This window comes from Ipomoea triloba, chromosome 2 (genome assembly GCF_003576645.1).
Source record: "Ipomoea triloba cultivar NCNSP0323 chromosome 2, ASM357664v1".
NCBI classification, from domain to species: domain Eukaryota; kingdom Viridiplantae; phylum Streptophyta; class Magnoliopsida; order Solanales; family Convolvulaceae; genus Ipomoea; species Ipomoea triloba.
The window spans coordinates 6884191-6902834 of NC_044917.1; the positions used below are offsets into that span (position 1 = coordinate 6884191).

Consider the following 18644-nt stretch of genomic DNA (forward strand, 5'->3'; position numbering starts at 1 on the left):
GGGGGGGGGGGGGGGGGGGGGGGGGGGGGGGGGGGGGGGGGGGGGCTGGAGGAGGCCAAAGGAGTTAGGCGACTGGGTGGATGAGTAGAGGAGTCAGGTAGCTGGATGAATGAGTAGAGGAGATCGAGTCAGACAGGCGGATGAACAAGTTGAGGAGTCAGATAGATGGTCGGAAAAGAGTTGAAAAATGTACCTTGTATTAGGAAAAGTACATTATTTGAGTAGTAAACTATAAACATAAAATATTTTGTATGTATAATATACATATATAATACACGAATAATGTATTTTTAGCATATTAAAAATGTATATTTTTTATTGAAATAATTATTATGGTTCACATAATAATTTGCCATTGGTTTCGAGTAAGATTGACATCTCTAATTATACCATAATTAGTATAATAAAATATTATTTTCTTAAAAAATGTTTATTCAGAATGTCATCAAACAAAATCCAAATCAATAAAACGAGAATCTTCATATTAATATATACTATATAGTTATTATATATTCAAGGCAGTAAAACGACATTTTTGGGTTGCAAGTTCCTCACAAGTTGTACTAAAGACACAATCATATCCGATATGCCCAAGTTGTTCTTTGAATTTTCTCATTATATTTTTTCCTGAAATAAAATTGCGTGCTATGAGTACTGTATCACACTATCACTTGTTTACATCGCACGCCAGAGTGGGTAACTGGCAATCTGAATTCCGACCCCTTCCGTCCTTCAATCAAGATGGCCTCATACAAAACAAAACCCTGCCTGTAGTAGTATCCTCATCACTCATCACTACAAAAAATATTCTAATTTTAAACATTTTGCATCACGTTATAATTATTTAGATGTTTGATGTAATTAAGTGACTTGTAATTTGATATACAGTTAGATAATACAATATTTAATTTCAGTCCACCTAAAAACGTGAATGAAAAGTTATGGTTTTTATAAGTTTTTAATCAATCACCATCAAATATGGTCAGAAAGTGATCACTATTTTCAACCATCTTTGCTTGGTGGATGAAAATAGTGACCATCCTTATTTGGTGGTCAAGAATAGCATTTGTCATTTGTAGGCCGGTAATTAACAATACCGATCACTAAATGATGTTTTTGGCAATTTTTTCTAGTAGTTGGTATTATCAACCACATTAGCAAGTGATCAATAATACTGATAGGATTTTTTAAATCTCCAAAGTGGTCAAGAACGTGTTTTTGATTAGAAATTCTAGGTATTCCATCATTTTTAGTAGTCAAAATTCTCCTAATTTTCATTTATAATGTCAATAATCAATCACAATATATCATGTCATGGGATTTTTTAAATAATAAAAAAGAAAAAAAAAAGCTGTCACATTTATAATGAGAAGAAAGAGAGGTGAATATGATTCCAGAATCCAACAAATTTAACAAGTGTAGAAATAGTACTACTTTTCAGAGTGATGAGTGTGCAATATGCGGTAAAGTTAGTGCAGCATATATGTAACCAAAAGAATCTGAATTTGATCCCTCTGCCCTGCCATTACCATTATTTATCCATTCAATTACTTATCATCTATCTTTGTGTGAGTGTTTATATGTCAGCATCTGGATGCACAGAATATATGAATTATCTCATCCCACCACCAAATTCTAGCTAGCACTCACTCTACACAACATTTATTCCTTGTATATATGGCATCACAAGAATCACCCTTCTCTCTTTGTGGGAGATGGAGCTTTTTGACATTCTTAAATCAAACACAAAAAAAAATCAATCTTTTTATCCCTCTTTTCTCGATCTTTTTTTCAACTATCATCGAATTTTAATGTTAACGTAACATTTTACAATAATGAATCAATTCAGAATTACGTGACTTGTTACTATGAATCAATTCAGAATGACGTGACATGTTACTCTGAATCAAGTAATTAAAATGAAGTGATTTTTGGCATTTATAATAATGAAGAAAAAGAGAAACATGAGTCCCAAAATTAATGCAGAAAGGCAGTAAAGATAGAGGAAAGTAAGAAGTTGGAAAAGGATGAAAGGAAAGATGAGAAGAGGTTTTTTTAAAATCTGTTTGAAATCATGGATGGAAGAAGTCAAATTATACATACAATTAATTGAAACAGGATTATCTCTGTTACATCGAGTTCCAATTAAGACGACGATGGTAATTAGGTAACAATCAAGAAGAAGAAGAAGAGCTGGAAAGTCGCGGCGAGGTGAGCGGGAAGAGAGGCAAGAGCTGAGGCGGGTCAGAGTCTCTGGGAGTGGAAGTCCTGGGAGATGGATGCAAGTAGAACTTCTTCTCGGCGATGGCTTTCTCTTCTTCGGAGGAGGAATTCCCCATGGACGGCGAGGACTTGTTGAACGGGTCTTCGTTCAACGGCGTGACGGGGCTGAGGGCCAGCGACGGGAAATCAAGAATGCTGGGCGACAAGATCTCCGGTTTCCGCGGCGAGTATCCGGAATTATTGGGGATCAAAGGGCTGATCATCAGCCCGTTCTTCAGGCTGTTCCTCCGCTCGTAGAGAGCCTTGAAGCCTTGTTTCTTGGGAGGTATGCTGCCGAAGCCCTTGTTGGCCGGCGGCGGCGGATCTGAAACGCCGGGTTTGGAGGCGTTTTTAGCAGTCTCCGAGGAGCCGGTGAGCATCTGGACAACCTGCTTGAAGGTGGAAGTGTCCGCTTGAACAAAGGTTGTTGGGTAGGGGCTAGCATCAGATCTCGAAATGGCCTTTGGGGTCAATGGTGGGGTTGGGATTTGATGATGAAGAAGCGGCAGCGAAGATGAACAATTGCCGGCGCTGCTACTAATGCCGCCGCCGTCGTTTCTGGGGGAGGCCAGGACGGATTCTTGACGGGGAGGCCTTGAAGTGATTTCCATTGAAGAAGAAAAGATTGCGTATTTAGTGGGCGGAGTGAATGGTTTTGACGAAGAAATGAGGGAGTGGGAGAGATGCAATGAGTGGAAAACAAATTAAAGGCTTCAAGGCAGAAAGCAATGAGGGTTTTTGTTTTCTTTTGGTGTGGACTTGTGAAGTCTTTCAAGTTTCTCTCTCTATATTTTTTTTTCCACTCTCACTCTACCCTCTTCAACCAACCTGGCTATCTACCTAGAGATGCACTAATGTTGTCTTCTAATAATGTCTGCGCTAAGATAGGTACAGCGATGTACACTCCTTTGCAAGTATAAAACTAAGAAACTTTAAGGGTATGTTTGGTTGGGTGGAAAATTTTTTCCATGGAAGTTGTTTCCAAGTGGAGGAAAATATTGTTTTGTGATGTTTGGTTCATGGAATTTATTTTCCAATTTGAGGAAATAAATTCCTCAAATTTGAGGAAAACAAAATCCTTGGTTGGACCAAGGATTTTGTTTTCCATGGAAGATGGGAAGAGAAATTGGTATGATTGGACAAATTTACCTTTTGTGTTATTTTCTAATTATTATTACTTTTATTAATTTGTAAGGGCATATAGGTCTTTATACACATTATTCCTTACCATTTTAAATCCAACCAAACAACAGAATTTATCTTCCCAGCAACTTCTTTTCCACCAACCCAACCAAACAACATAATTTATTTTCCTGTTAACTACTTTTCCACGGAATTTCACTTCCACTTCCCTTCAAATATTTTCCGCGAACCAAACGAGCCCTAATTTTCTGAGCTAACATAATAATAATAATAATAATAATTATTATTATTATTATTATTATTCTTATTATTATTATTATTATTATTATTATATAAAGTTTAGAGATTTCGTTACGTTATAGTTTTATTATTCGATAATACAGCTCAAATCTTAATTATACCACAAAAGTATGGGTTAATAGCCCTCACGCTTTTCATATGTCAAATGACACAAGTCATCCTAGACTACATTACAAAAAATAGTTTATGAATGTAATTTCGATTTAAATTTTAAATATAGGGTAGCCTTGATTTCCTTCCGTTGGTGATTCGAGACACATTAGATTTGTAATCCATTTAATATTGAGTCCAATTATTGTTGAATTTTTATTTAAAGAGTTATATTGGTCATAGCCATTATCAGCTTAGAGAGGGATCAATTTGAATCTAAAGATTATTTTGAAATAATTGAATTTGCTTTTACTTATACAACATGTCTTTTATATATATATATATAGAGAGATAATTTCAAGAATGGTCCCTTGACTATTTATTTTGTTCCAAATTTAGTCCTTTAATTAAATATCCATTTAGTAAACATTAAATTTAAGAATATTAATGTAAAAATTGACTTGTTGTTGAGATGAACAAATTGAGTTCATAAATTTAATACATTGAGTTCATCATTTGTAGAATGTGAAAAACTAAAATTTTTACATTATTTCCCTTAAATTTATGAACTCAATAGTCAATGATCCATTTATGGTTAAATTGAAAGTTGAGGATGAAAATTGATAATATCAATAGTCAATTAACCATTTATGGTACAATTGAAAGTCGTTGATAAAAATTGGTAAACGTCAATAGTCAAGGGACCATTCTTAGAATTAATCAGAGGAACCATAACGCCCCATGATGAAATATGATCCTCATCGTTGGCACTCATGTTGCATCCTGAGCCAGGAGATCTTCCATGTCTTCAGGTGACTGCTCCATCACTATTGTACTCCACTCGTTTACTTGGCCCAAGTAGGGTGAAAATTAAAGTTCATGCATTGATTTCTTTCTCTTAAGATGTGCGAGATTTTCGTGTTCCTAACTTACTTTAGAAGTTCTCTATAGACTGCAATCAACTAACAGTGTCCCTGTCACTGGTTTAGCCTTTGTCCCATGACCCAATTAGCTAATCAATTAAAAATAAGTTAATTTTGTTTCACCGTAATTTACCTATACAAAAGAGCCCTCACAATTTTACTAGAAACATTATTATCATGGTGTCAACTTTAATAATGTCAATAAATACATTCCTTTAAAATACTCTTTCCAAAATTTAATTGATGCGTCTCTAGAGGTAAAAGTAAAGAATTCTTGGGTGGTGAGAAATGAAATGAAACGGAAGACATGGCGGTGTAGGTGTAGGTGAAGTTGTTATAGATAAGAGGGAAATAGTTGAGAGGTGAAGGGTAGAAAGAGGCCAATTAACAGCAGAGAAGAATTGGAATATATTGGCGTCAGCATCAAAGGACTTAAAAGAGTGGGAATTTCAATCCCAATTCCAATGCTCACATTTCAGCATTGACTTTAGAGCCAGAAGGTGTGTGATTGGGATTGCATATCAGATGTTTACGTTTTATCCACACCGCACCCAATGTCTTTTTACAACCAAGTCCAGCTTTCAATATAGATCAGCCGTCTGGACAGCTTAACTAGTCATAGAGGTGAAATTTAAGAGATGAAATCAGGGATCGAATCCCTGTGCGTAGTAAGCAAATATCTAACTTTTGTATTCAGTTGAGTTACCATGATTTGCATCTTCTTAGAAGTTTTGTCGGACCGAATTGAGGATTCAACCTTTTAAGAGAAGTAATGAGAGATCAAACTATACTATACAGACCAGATTCAAGTTAAATGTAATTTAATTGTATCGATATCAGATATTGAGTAAAAAAAAGATAATTTATGATAATTAGTAAATATGAAATAATATGTATTTTAATTTTTAAGTCATAAAAGTAATAAAGTATAAATTTCGTGCCGGAAAAAATAAATATAAATTTTATTTACTAATTTTAAAATAAAGACACGGGACTCTATATGTCAGTGCATTGTTTTCGTCAATCAAATGATGAGTAAACACTCTTTTTTGACCCTACCTATTCCTAATCATTTTCCCCATTTTCTACATGTCATCATTATTTTAGTAATTGTCAAGATTCCCAACAAAACCTATCCATTACAAGTAAATATTAAGTTTAATCACGACAACAACAATTAATCACTCTATTTTTTTCCCTACAACTTTGTCTTCATTCCTTGATCTTCTCCTATGACTAAGCCAGATGGAAAGACAAATCTATAAAATATATTAGCGTCATTAGTGCAGTGATAACCTTTACCTTGCGGCAAAAAAAAACTTGTATGATATATTCTCACATATCTTTGTCCGTAAAATAAGTTGGGTCAAAATACAAATGTAATACTTATATTAAAAATGAATACTAATTAAAAATGAAGTGTTTATTACTGATATGAGAAAGTGTAATACTTTTAAAGAAAAAATGTGATAGTTTTACATTTTAATTTAAAAGTATTAAATTTTTTCTTATAAATAACAAACACTTGCCAGCATTATAAGGGAAAGTGTAATACTTTTGATAAAAAAATGCAATACTTTATTTTATAACGCAAAAGTATTACATTTTCTCTTATAATAAACAAACTCTTTATTTTTTATTAGTATACGGAGTATTACATTTCTATATTGACACCCGACCCGTCTCACGGGATAAAGATTCGTGAGACGAGCTCACACAAGTGTGACCCTTACATTATATTTATTATATATAATTTATTTTCTATTTTAGCCTTCTTCCTTTTTTATTTCTCGCTCTAACATAATTTTGATAGAGCGAAATTGCATTTCCTTTTCCACTTAATTAAAAAACAAATTTATCTAAACACTTGCTAGACTTGCTACTTTCCTTGAAACCCCTATTTCAAATATAACAATGGCTAATAAATTAAAATATTCAGAAGACTTATCTAAAGTATACCAAACAATTAATAAAATTTATGACTATCAGACTAATAATACTACAAATTATTTCTAATTTTACATTTTTATTTATTATTTTTATTTGCTTATAATTTAACTATATTGTTTAATATGGCCGGATTGTATACGAAGTAATTAATGTTATATATTAATCTGGGACGATTGACTAAGTATTTAAATGTTTTGTTTTATGTTACAGAGTATATTAGGTGGGCACGCACATTTTTATTGACAGTGTTACGTTGATGCTTTGAATTATAGTAATTAACAAATAATGAGTCGTGATTAAGTTAATCCCACTTTGGTTTTGGTGTTTTCCTAGTGATTTCCGGATGCCTTGTATTTTAAACTCCAAAACCGCCCACCCTACAATCCTTCACCGCCCATCATCATTAATTTTACGTTACCTGTCCTCCAATCGACAGCTATGAGTCTATGACGATTAGTTTCAATTTTAATGCATTATTATAGCATACTTTTTTTCCCTCGGAAGAATGAAAATGTTTTATTAAACAACCCGAAACGGTACAAAAGGGGGCCAATAGGATTGGATTTTCGCCTCGTTGCATACTAGTATATGTTGACTTCGACCACATTCTTGTTATAGTACAAAATACCGAATTTGAGAGTATGGAGAGGCCCATCGAGTTCATCAATTGGAATTTGGAGGCCATTTTCCACGACATTGTCCTAAATTCATGACTTTGTGTCATGCTCTCTCTAGGACCAATGATGTGGAATCAATAGATGGTAGCTGCTGAGTACTCTAAATTTTGTCCATTTTGATAAATGTAATAACTACACATTAACTATTTAAAAAAAAAAAAAAAGTTTTGTGAACAACATCAAGCTAAGATTTTTTTTTTAAAAAAATTATTGTTTAGGCCCCGCTAGTACAATCCAAATTTAAATGGGGTAATCTGGTCCAGTTCAAATAGTAACCAAACATATGACTAACCGGCTTAGTCATTCGACATAAAAGAATGATAGAAAGAGAATTGAGCGTGGGAGATGAATATGAAAAATGTCTTGTAAGTTAAAATCTTAGAAAATATTTTCCATTAAAATGAAGTTTTTTCTTTTAATTATAATAAATATTTTTCTTTAACTTTATTTTTCTTAAATATTCAAATTTTCAAACACACCTTAAAATGTATTGAGTTTTTTGCCTTCCAACAGAAGAATCCCAACTGCCCAGCCACTTTGGGTTTCTGATAAATATGTTTATGCTTCCAATACAAACATATGTTTTTCCCATGGCTGTTGATTTTATTTTTTATTTTTTAATTTTTTTTTTTGGGTGCACTAGGAGGTCGAAAAATGCCGTCAAACACCGTACCTGATGTTAACATTGGTTTAATCATCCAAAAATTTCAACAATCTTTCTAGATGGTTGATATTATTGAACACTCTTATATGTGCACAATATTATTGCTGAATTTTGTCAACTATCATGTAATGCAATTGTTGCGCCCGCGGAAGTGGGATAGATCAGATTGCAACAATAATTTGAGAAAGAAAAATAAATGAGGCACAGATTTTACGTGGAAAACCCCTAAACAAATTAGGGTAAAAACCACGGGCAAGGGTAGAAGAATTTCACTATGAGAAAATAGGAGTTACAACCACTCTCTAACTAACAAGGAGAAAACAAGGATAATTCTCTCTTGCTAGGAAGGAGAAATACACTCAACAAACTCTCTAATATCTCTAGTATATGAGGGAAGAATAGAATGATTTGGGATGACTAGAATGANAATAAATTAAAATATTCAGAAGACTTATCTAAAGTATACCAAACAATTAATAAAATTTATGACTATCAGACTAATAATACTACAAATTATTTCTAATTTTACATTTTTATTTATTATTTTTATTTGCTTATAATTTAACTATATTGTTTAATATGGCCGGATTGTATACGAAGTAATTAATGTTATATATTAATCTGGGACGATTGACTAAGTATTTAAATGTTTTGTTTTATGTTACAGAGTATATTAGGTGGGCACGCACATTTTTATTGACAGTGTTACGTTGATGCTTTGAATTATAGTAATTAACAAATAATGAGTCGTGATTAAGTTAATCCCACTTTGGTTTTGGTGTTTTCCTAGTGATTTCCGGATGCCTTGTATTTTAAACTCCAAAACCGCCCACCCTACAATCCTTCACCGCCCATCATCATTAATTTTACGTTACCTGTCCTCCAATCGACAGCTATGAGTCTATGACGATTAGTTTCAATTTTAATGCATTATTATAGCATACTTTTTTTCCCTCGGAAGAATGAAAATGTTTTATTAAACAACCCGAAACGGTACAAAAGGGGGCCAATAGGATTGGATTTTCGCCTCGTTGCATACTAGTATATGTTGACTTCGACCACATTCTTGTTATAGTACAAAATACCGAATTTGAGAGTATGGAGAGGCCCATCGAGTTCATCAATTGGAATTTGGAGGCCATTTTCCACGACATTGTCCTAAATTCATGACTTTGTGTCATGCTCTCTCTAGGACCAATGATGTGGAATCAATAGATGGTAGCTGCTGAGTACTCTAAATTTTGTCCATTTTGATAAATGTAATAACTACACATTAACTATTTAAAAAAAAAAAAAAAGTTTTGTGAACAACATCAAGCTAAGATTTTTTTTTTAAAAAAATTATTGTTTAGGCCCCGCTAGTACAATCCAAATTTAAATGGGGTAATCTGGTCCAGTTCAAATAGTAACCAAACATATGACTAACCGGCTTAGTCATTCGACATAAAAGAATGATAGAAAGAGAATTGAGCGTGGGAGATGAATATGAAAAATGTCTTGTAAGTTAAAATCTTAGAAAATATTTTCCATTAAAATGAAGTTTTTTCTTTTAATTATAATAAATATTTTTCTTTAACTTTATTTTTCTTAAATATTCAAATTTTCAAACACACCTTAAAATGTATTGAGTTTTTTGCCTTCCAACAGAAGAATCCCAACTGCCCAGCCACTTTGGGTTTCTGATAAATATGTTTATGCTTCCAATACAAACATATGTTTTTCCCATGGCTGTTGATTTTATTTTTTATTTTTTAATTTTTTTTTTTGGGTGCACTAGGAGGTCGAAAAATGCCGTCAAACACCGTACCTGATGTTAACATTGGTTTAATCATCCAAAAATTTCAACAATCTTTCTAGATGGTTGATATTATTGAACACTCTTATATGTGCACAATATTATTGCTGAATTTTGTCAACTATCATGTAATGCAATTGTTGCGCCCGCGGAAGTGGGATAGATCAGATTGCAACAATAATTTGAGAAAGAAAAATAAATGAGGCACAGATTTTACGTGGAAAACCCCTAAACAAATTAGGGTAAAAACCACGGGCAAGGGTAGAAGAATTTCACTATGAGAAAATAGGAGTTACAACCACTCTCTAACTAACAAGGAGAAAACAAGGATAATTCTCTCTTGCTAGGAAGGAGAAATACACTCAACAAACTCTCTAATATCTCTAGTATATGAGGGAAGAATAGAATGATTTGGGATGACTAGAATGANTACAATCTTGCATGCTGAAACGTGACAAGATTTTCTTTAAATAATTCTTTTGAGAAAGCCAAATCTTCCTATTACCTCTGTCTCGGTGAATTTGCATCCCTAGAATCTTGTTTGCTGGTCCCAAGTCCTTCATTTCGAATTCCCTAGCCAGTTGTGCCTTCAATTCATCAATGTGATCTTTGTTGGGGCCTGCGACCAACATGTCATCTACATACAACAGCAATATAACAAAGTTATCTTTTCCAAACCTCTTGAAATATGCACAAGGGTCTGCATTCAGTCTGTTGTATCCAAGGCACATGATGAAGGAATCAAATCTCTTATACCAACACCTTGGCGCCTGCTTTAAACCGTATAGAGATTTGTTCAACCTGCAAACCAAGTTCTGATTCTCTTTGTCTTCAAATCCTTCAGGCTGGAGCATATATATCTCTTCTTCAAGATCTCCATGAAGAAAAGCCGTTTTCACATCTAGCTGCTCTAGATGTAAGTTGAATGTAGCACACATCGCCAAAACTACACGAACTGTTGTTAGTCGAACCACAGGTGAAAATATTTCATTGAAATCAATACCTTCTTTCTGAGCATATCCCTTCACCACCAGTCTTGCACGATACCGCTCCACTTGATCGTCACCATTCCTTTTGATTTTGAAGACCCATTTGTTACCAATTGGCTTCCTTCCTTGTGGTAGTGGCACAAGTTCCCATGTATTATTTTTATGGAGAGCTTCTATTTCTTCCTGCATTGCTGCCGTCCATTGAGAAACATCTGAGCTGTTTATCGCCTCCTGAAAGGTTGATGGCTCACCATCCTCTGTTAGAAGGCAGTATGCAACATTCCCTTCCATAACATAATCTGAGTGCCAAGTGGGACGTCTTCTTTCACGGTCTGATTGACGAGTTGTTGGAGCTCCAGAGCGTTCTGGTTCTGGTTCCTCGTACGCCGGTTCTGCTTCAGAAGAATCTTGTTCAAATTCCTCCTCTACCTGTATCTGAGTAGTTTCTGGCTTCTCCTTTTCCATGCTATCATCAACTTCTCCTCTTTGTAGCTTGTCCTCTACAAAGATAACATCCCTGCTGATGACAACTTTGTGGGCAGTGGGATCCCACAAGCGATACCCCTTTACTCCATCAGCATACCCCAAGAATCTACATTTCCTGGACTTCGGATCCAACTTTGTAATTTCCTGGGCATTGTACATTGCATACACAATGCTTCCAAATATATGGAGGTTTGAATAATCAACAGGCTTACCAGTCCACATCTCCATTGGTGTCTTCAGCTCGATTGCAGTTGATGGAGCTCGATTCACCAAATAACAGGCGGTATTGACTACTTCTGCCCAGAATGATTTTTCTAAGCCCGCAGCCCTCAACATTGCTCTTGTCCTTTCCAGCAAGGTTCTGTTAATCCGCTCTGCCACTCCATTTTGTTGAGGAGTGTATGCCACCGTGAACTGCCTTTTGATGCCTTCCTTCTTGCAGAAGTCATCAAATTCCTCACTTGTATATTCCCCTCCATTATCTGTCCTGAAACACTTGATCTTCTTCCCGGAATCAAGTTCCACCCGTGCTTTGAAGGCTTTGAAAGTCGCAAACACATCTGACTTTCTCTTGATAGGGTACACCCAGCATCTCCTAGAGTAATCGTCGATGAATGAGACAAAATACTTTGCCCCTCCTAGGGATGGAACCGGTGCTTGCCACACATCAGAGTGAACCAATTCTAGAACAACCTTGCCTCTAGAATTTGATGTGCTGAATTTAAGACGGTGATGCTTACTTGTTATACAATGCTCACACAAAGGAAGTGATACCTTTGTTAACCCCGGAAGTAGCTTTTGCTCCACAAGAATCTTCATTCCTTGTTCTGACATGTGCCCAAGTTTCTGATGCCATAGCAGCGTAGAGTCTGGACTACATGCGGCAACCGATGCCTCTGCTTCTTGCAAAGTCTCTCCCTTCAGCATGTATAGATTTGCAGCTATCTTCTCCCCTTTCCTCACCACAAGCGCTCCTTGGAAAATCTTCATGACTCCTTTCTGTGTTTCAATCTTGGTTGCACTATTATCCAATATTCCATAGGATAATAGATTTTTCTTCAGGCCCTTCACGTGCCGCACATCCTGAACAGTTTGGACTGTTCCATCGTACATCTTCAGCTTGATGGTTCCAATGCCGATAATCTCCAAGGCATGATCGTCGCAGCTGTACACAGATCCTCCTGAGATTGGTTCATAATGATGGAACCATTCTCTCCTTGAGGTCATGTGATATGTGGCTCCCGAGTCTATAAGCCATATATCCGCGAACCTTTTTCTGCCTTCCCTGGCTATTGATGCTTCGCAACAGAGAGCACTTCCATCATCCGAGGTACTTGCAACATTTCCTTGAGGATTGGAATTCTGAGGTAAATTCCAACAATCTTTCTTCAAGTGACCCTTCTTTCCACAGTTGTAACACTTTAAATTCTTCTTACTTGATTTTGATCTACCACGACCACTGCTTTGGCCACGTTCTGTTGACCTTCCTCTCATCACCGTTAACGCCTCTGCCTGTTGCAGATTGACTTGTCTGTCCTCCTTGTTCTTGCGCCGACTTTCTTCTTCAAGAACCGCAGCTGCAACATCATCGAAGACTAGATAGTCTGTAAGGATGTTGTTTGTTAAGTTGATGATGAGCTGATCATACGAATCAGGTAGACTCTGAAGTAGAAATTCCGCACGCTCCTGTGGCTCTATTTTACAGCTTAGAGATGTAAGCTGGGAAAATAGAGTATTCAGCGTATTTAAGTGTTCCGTCACTGAAGTAGATTCTGACATACGAAGAGTATATAATTTCCTCTTAAGGAAAATTTTGTTGTGTAGTGACTTGGCCTCGTACAACCGGTTGAGGTGATCCCAAATCTCCTTGGCCGTCTTCTTCTCCTCGATGCTTGACAATACTCCATCTGCTATTGATAGGTATAGATCCGCCATAGCATCCTCGTTCATCTCGCTCCATTTTTTGTCATCAGTAAAATCCACCGGCCTTTCACTGATAGCCGCTAGACAGTTGTCTTTCCTCAGGATAGCCTTCACCTTCAATTTCCACAATGAGAAATTTTTCCCATTGAATTTTTCAATCTCAAATTTCGCTGCCATATTGTTCTTGAAACAAATTCTGAACAATATATCTGAAGGCTCTGATACCAATTGTTGCGCCCGCGGAAGTGGGATAGATCAGATTGCAACAATAATTTGAGAAAGAAAAATAAATGAGGCACAGATTTTACGTGGAAAACCCCTAAACAAATTAGGGTAAAAACCACGGGCAAGGGTAGAAGAATTTCACTATGAGAAAATAGGAGTTACAACCACTCTCTAACTAACAAGGAGAAAACAAGGATAATTCTCTCTTGCTAGGAAGGAGAAATACACTCAACAAACTCTCTAATATCTCTAGTATATGAGGGAAGAATAGAATGATTTGGGATGACTAGAATGACAAATGACCTCCCTATTTATAGTTGTAGATTTGGGGTCATTTTGTAATTAGCCTAAAACGTAAGGACCAAACAATAAATATTTTGTTCAACAAAGTTTGGCTACCTAACATTCTTGTTCAAAGTTGGCAACTTCCTAATTTGGCTGCTGCATGGATGTTGCCTAACTCCATTTGCCGACAGCAATAGCATCCTAATTAAGAGTGGTCATATATATATTCGAATTCATATAGTACCTTGTAAAGAATCATTAGTATTTCAAAAAAAATTATTGCTGAATTTTTTAATATTTTATTTTTTGAATACCAAATATGGTTAGAAAGAATATTTTCACCCAGAAACTCTCATTTTCTGACCAACAAGTAGGAAAATTCCAATGATTCATGTAGTAAATTACTAGGAAATGAAGACTAAGAACCTATAAAAAGAATTGAAAAGATCCCATAGGAGATTATATTGTTAATTTCCGCATAAGCGATTTGTCCACTTTGAGTATAATACTACCACTCTTGTTACCGAATTTTGAACATTGGTATCTTCTCTCAAATACTATCTACTAAACTATTGAGTTAGGCCCATGCTGGCTAGGCAAGAATTTCTATATGATCATCTCGCTGATTGCGTGAGATAAATGTCAAATATGTAATATTTTATTTTTTTAGAGAAAATATAATACTTTTTATAGAACTCATCAATAAGTATTACATTTCTATTAAAAAAGACTACTTTTATATTAAAAAAATAATAATAAAAATATAATACTTTTAATTTTAAAAAAATGTAATTGGACTCAAAAAGAATTATTATGTTTTATTAAAATATATTACATATTTAAATTTATACAAAAAAAAATATTGCATATTTAAAATTGTTACGAAATATTACTACAAAAATAATATTTTTGGGATAATAACAAACACAAGATGGTTAACACGAGTCCAGCGAACACTCCTTCGTTAAAACATTATTTGTTACCTCCCAAAAGTGCTAGAAACGTTGTAGCACAAATGAACCCAACAAACTAGAGAGCCTCTATGTTATACAATTCAACAATCCAAAGACTCTTGTATAAATAGTGGTTCAAACTCACTTTCCAAATCAATGTGGAACAAAAGTTACTTTAATTAAAGCTTTTTCCCTCCATTTTTCTAACTCAAATGAGTATATCAATTTCTCATTCACCACTATTTGTTTTGAGTGTATAACATATCAATCTCTTCGTCTAATTACGAAGAACCTAATTCCACTATGATCCGACCCAAATCGGATGTGGTCCCCACATATATTTGTACCACAAAATAGCCACTTAAAATGTCATTTTATGCTATTTTTCCAACATAAATCTGTCATCCAAAACAATAATTAGTATAATATCTTATCTAAAATTGCGCTTTGTATGCAATGTGGCTTTATTGTCCATCAATGGAAGAACATGATATGTGTTAATAGGAAAGCAGGAGCAGCTAGCTGCAAATAAAAGACGATTTGATTGAAGCTTTTGAAAATGAGGACCAAAAGATGAGTAGTGATGATGCATATACATTGCCAGACAAGATGTAAATATATAATAATACAGTGCTTGAACCGCTTGATTTCATCACAAAAATAAAGAAAATTAAAGCAACCCATCCACTAAAGTTGGGATCGAAAAGCAATTATAAAGGGAATCAAAGATGATTGTCTTTGCTTGGCAGCAAGGGCCAAGAGGCATGGAATCAATCCAGTAAACTAACAAACTAAAGTCTTTCTTGGATAGCTACATGCCTAGCTTGCGTGTTTGTATACGGTTTGGTTGGTTTTACATGCAACTTTCACACACTAATATTTGACTTCTTTGCTCATCTGTCGGGAGAAATTTTTACAGTGGATAATTTTATTTAATTTCCTTGTAATAATCGTTTGGGGTATACTATATTAGTTTAAACATGATAGCAATTAATTTACTTCGAGTGTGGACGGACAACATTAATTGAACTCAATTAATGTGGTGGACTCTATTCAAATTCAAATGCAATAATTAAAAATACATATTTAACCTTTTTTTTTTATAACAAGATAAATTTGTACCTACTATTCACAGGTAAGTTCTAGGTAAATTCTGCTTATGTGTAATAGTGTATAAACCATACAAGAGAAGTAAATCATACTAAAAAAAGCATGTGAAACACGAGACAAACATGCCGAAGGCTCAAATTATGTCTCCCTCTCGTCTCTATATAAATCGCATTAAATGTATTGTGAGGGATCCTTTAAAGGAATATCTTCCCTACAAGTAATTAGATCGGAAACGTTGAACCGCATTATCACAAAGATAGTATTATATTAATTTCCAAATAAGTAGATACACAAACATAAGTCTTATCAATATGCATGAGCAAGTGAAGAATACATGTATGTTGAGCTACCAAGGAATAATAATCTCTAAAGAAGTTAGAGCAAGATCTAATTGATGAAAATGAAAGGAATTATTTTGTTCTGTATGTAGTATAAAGATAGGATCCTTATTCTCATATATAACTTTAGTTGTAGTTGTTTTTTTTTTTTTTTTTTTTTTTGAGAAATATGTTCAACTAAAAGATCATCAATCTTGAAATTGGTTCCATCCATATATGATTAACAATGAGAAAAAGAAGGGATAATCTAAACTTTGTTGGTAAGACTGTCGACTTGATTGGTAATCACAATGATATAAGTTTAACAGTTGGGAGCTACTTATTACCCTTCTTGATTTGAGCCGGTCAGCTATGAACAACTTACCCTGTTTTACTTCCTTGTGGTTCTTTGTCGGGACGGTCCATTGGTCTTCTTGTTTGAGACAGTTGGCTATGAACAATTTAGGCTTGTTTACATCGTTGTGTTCAGATTACAAGACTATAATATATAGCTATATGATGATGTGCAATATTAGTTGATTAATAAAGAGAAGATTGAGCGTTTATTAGGGCATGCATCCCCTCCGTGTAACCATCACTTGTATGCTTGCTGGTAGATGTATATATATAACCTTTATCTCTTTTAATTGTTTCGCCCGTGAATGTAGAATTTTGTAAGATAAAATCAGACCCACAACATAAAACAACGTGAAATCAGATCCTCCTCGTCTTACACAACGCAACATTCAGAAGGGCTGGAAGAATGAACAGATGAAGCAACTTCATTTGGGTGCCTCTACTCTACATCAGATCAGATCATTGAGATTTGCAAAAACCCATGTGAAAGGCCATGTACAGCAGGTGGTTCAAGCAGAAAGTATAAATATTATTATAGAAAAAACTAAAAAAAAAAGTAGCATTTCTGAATCTGAGTTGATGAGGTCCCCAGTCCGAGAGACACGGTATTATAGAGATGTGATGATAAAGTGAGGACCACTTCTGGTTCTATATCAACACAGTACAGGTTCATGAACAAACTTCATTGCGGCGTGACGAAATCTTGCTGTCAGCTTTTGTGCTTATGTTTTTTGCTTTCTAACATTTTTTACACTAATACATACTTCTATCTACTACTACTATCTATCATGAAGATTAATTAGATTACAACGTAACATATAAGAATTAGAATCAAATACGGAGTACTCGTTAGAAACATATAGTAAATGTTAGAAACATATAGTAAAAAATGGTATTTTGTGTTACAAATATATGTGAGGTATATTTTTTATTTGGGTCAGGTCAAAATAAGTTTGAGTTTTTCAGGTGATACTAAAAAATTGAATTCGTATATGAATCCTTTGTTTTTATTTTATTTTATTTAAATAAACGACATGCTACAGGTTTTCAGATTATGATGGATTCTCCTCAGAGGCTCAGAGTATTTTGGAAAATTCTTCTAGGCCGTAAGCTTGGTGCTTCGAGGTTGAGAACTATGTGTAGAAAATGTTCTTATGGCAGATTTAAAAAAAAAAAAAAGTGTGACACCTTTAATGCCTGATTATTATACCATTGACCATAACCACTGAAGTTTATTTTTAATACATTATTACTGATTATTTTTTAAAGTACATATTTTGTCATTTTATGTATTGAAAGTTTATTATTTGGTTTACTATATAAGTATATATATATAAATAAACTTTTAGTACATTAAAAATAAATTTTTAGTATATTAAATATAAACATTTATCTGTGATTCATGTTGTAATATGGACACGATCTAATTTTCCCTTTACCACCTGTGAGGTTTATGCGCAATTTCATTACCATTTCGGAGTTTGGGTTCATACTTCACTTAATTTGTTATCTGCAATCATACTATGTTTTTAAGTGCGTTCCAATGTCTAAGATTTTGGGCCACAAAAATGTCGAATTCAAATGGATACTTCAATTTTTATTGCAATTTCTGCCTGTGAATCGGCCCAATCCTTTGGGCCGGGCTTCCAATATGTGCTGCAGTTGATTAGTAAAAAATCATCGAATCTCATTGACATTCCACAATTAAAATTTTATAGTGATGGCTTTATCGAACCAAATGAGTTAACACCTAATATAGTCCTCGACTATACTGGTTTTAATATGAGCTCGAACTGTAATTATACACTAACAGCAACTTCGAGATTGATTTTAAACTTGATAAATTTTGAATTTTGAAAAACTCAAAATATGAAAGTTGTAGAAAATTCTCTATGTATTCTTGTAGAATTTTAAATCACTGTAATCTAACTTTTTATAAGAGAAATATAATAAGTCTAAAATTTTAATATAAAGTACTAATATTAAGCATCTATTTTTGCGCATCATGCATAAAAATATTATATTATAATAAGTCTCATTCCGAGACAAATGCATCTTATCAAAATAAGAATATTAGTCATATATGTTGGGCTATATTTTACTTAGCCTATGTCCTTATCACTTAGAATAAGATCATTATTATAGCATTGGATATACTATTCATCCAAGAATTCCCTTCAAAAATGACTGCTCGC

At 34.3% G+C, this 18644-nt stretch overlaps 1 protein-coding gene across 1 annotated transcript; it reads right to left on the reverse strand.

The window, feature by feature from the left end:
- Positions 1–2028: 2028 nt before the first annotated feature.
- Positions 2029–3093, reverse strand: LOC116009269 (VQ motif-containing protein 4-like). Its single transcript, XM_031248741.1, has one exon. The coding sequence runs from the start codon at positions 2871–2873 to the stop codon at positions 2175–2177; it is 699 nt and encodes a 232-aa protein (XP_031104601.1). The 5' UTR covers positions 2874–3093; the 3' UTR covers positions 2029–2174.
- Positions 3094–18644: the final 15551 nt, after the last annotated feature.

What these genes read in the sequence shown, in the direction of transcription:
- LOC116009269 (XM_031248741.1), bottom strand. Translation starts at nt 2,873, where the DNA reads ATGGAAATCACTTCAAGGCCTCCCCGTCAAGAATCCGTCCTGGCCTCC.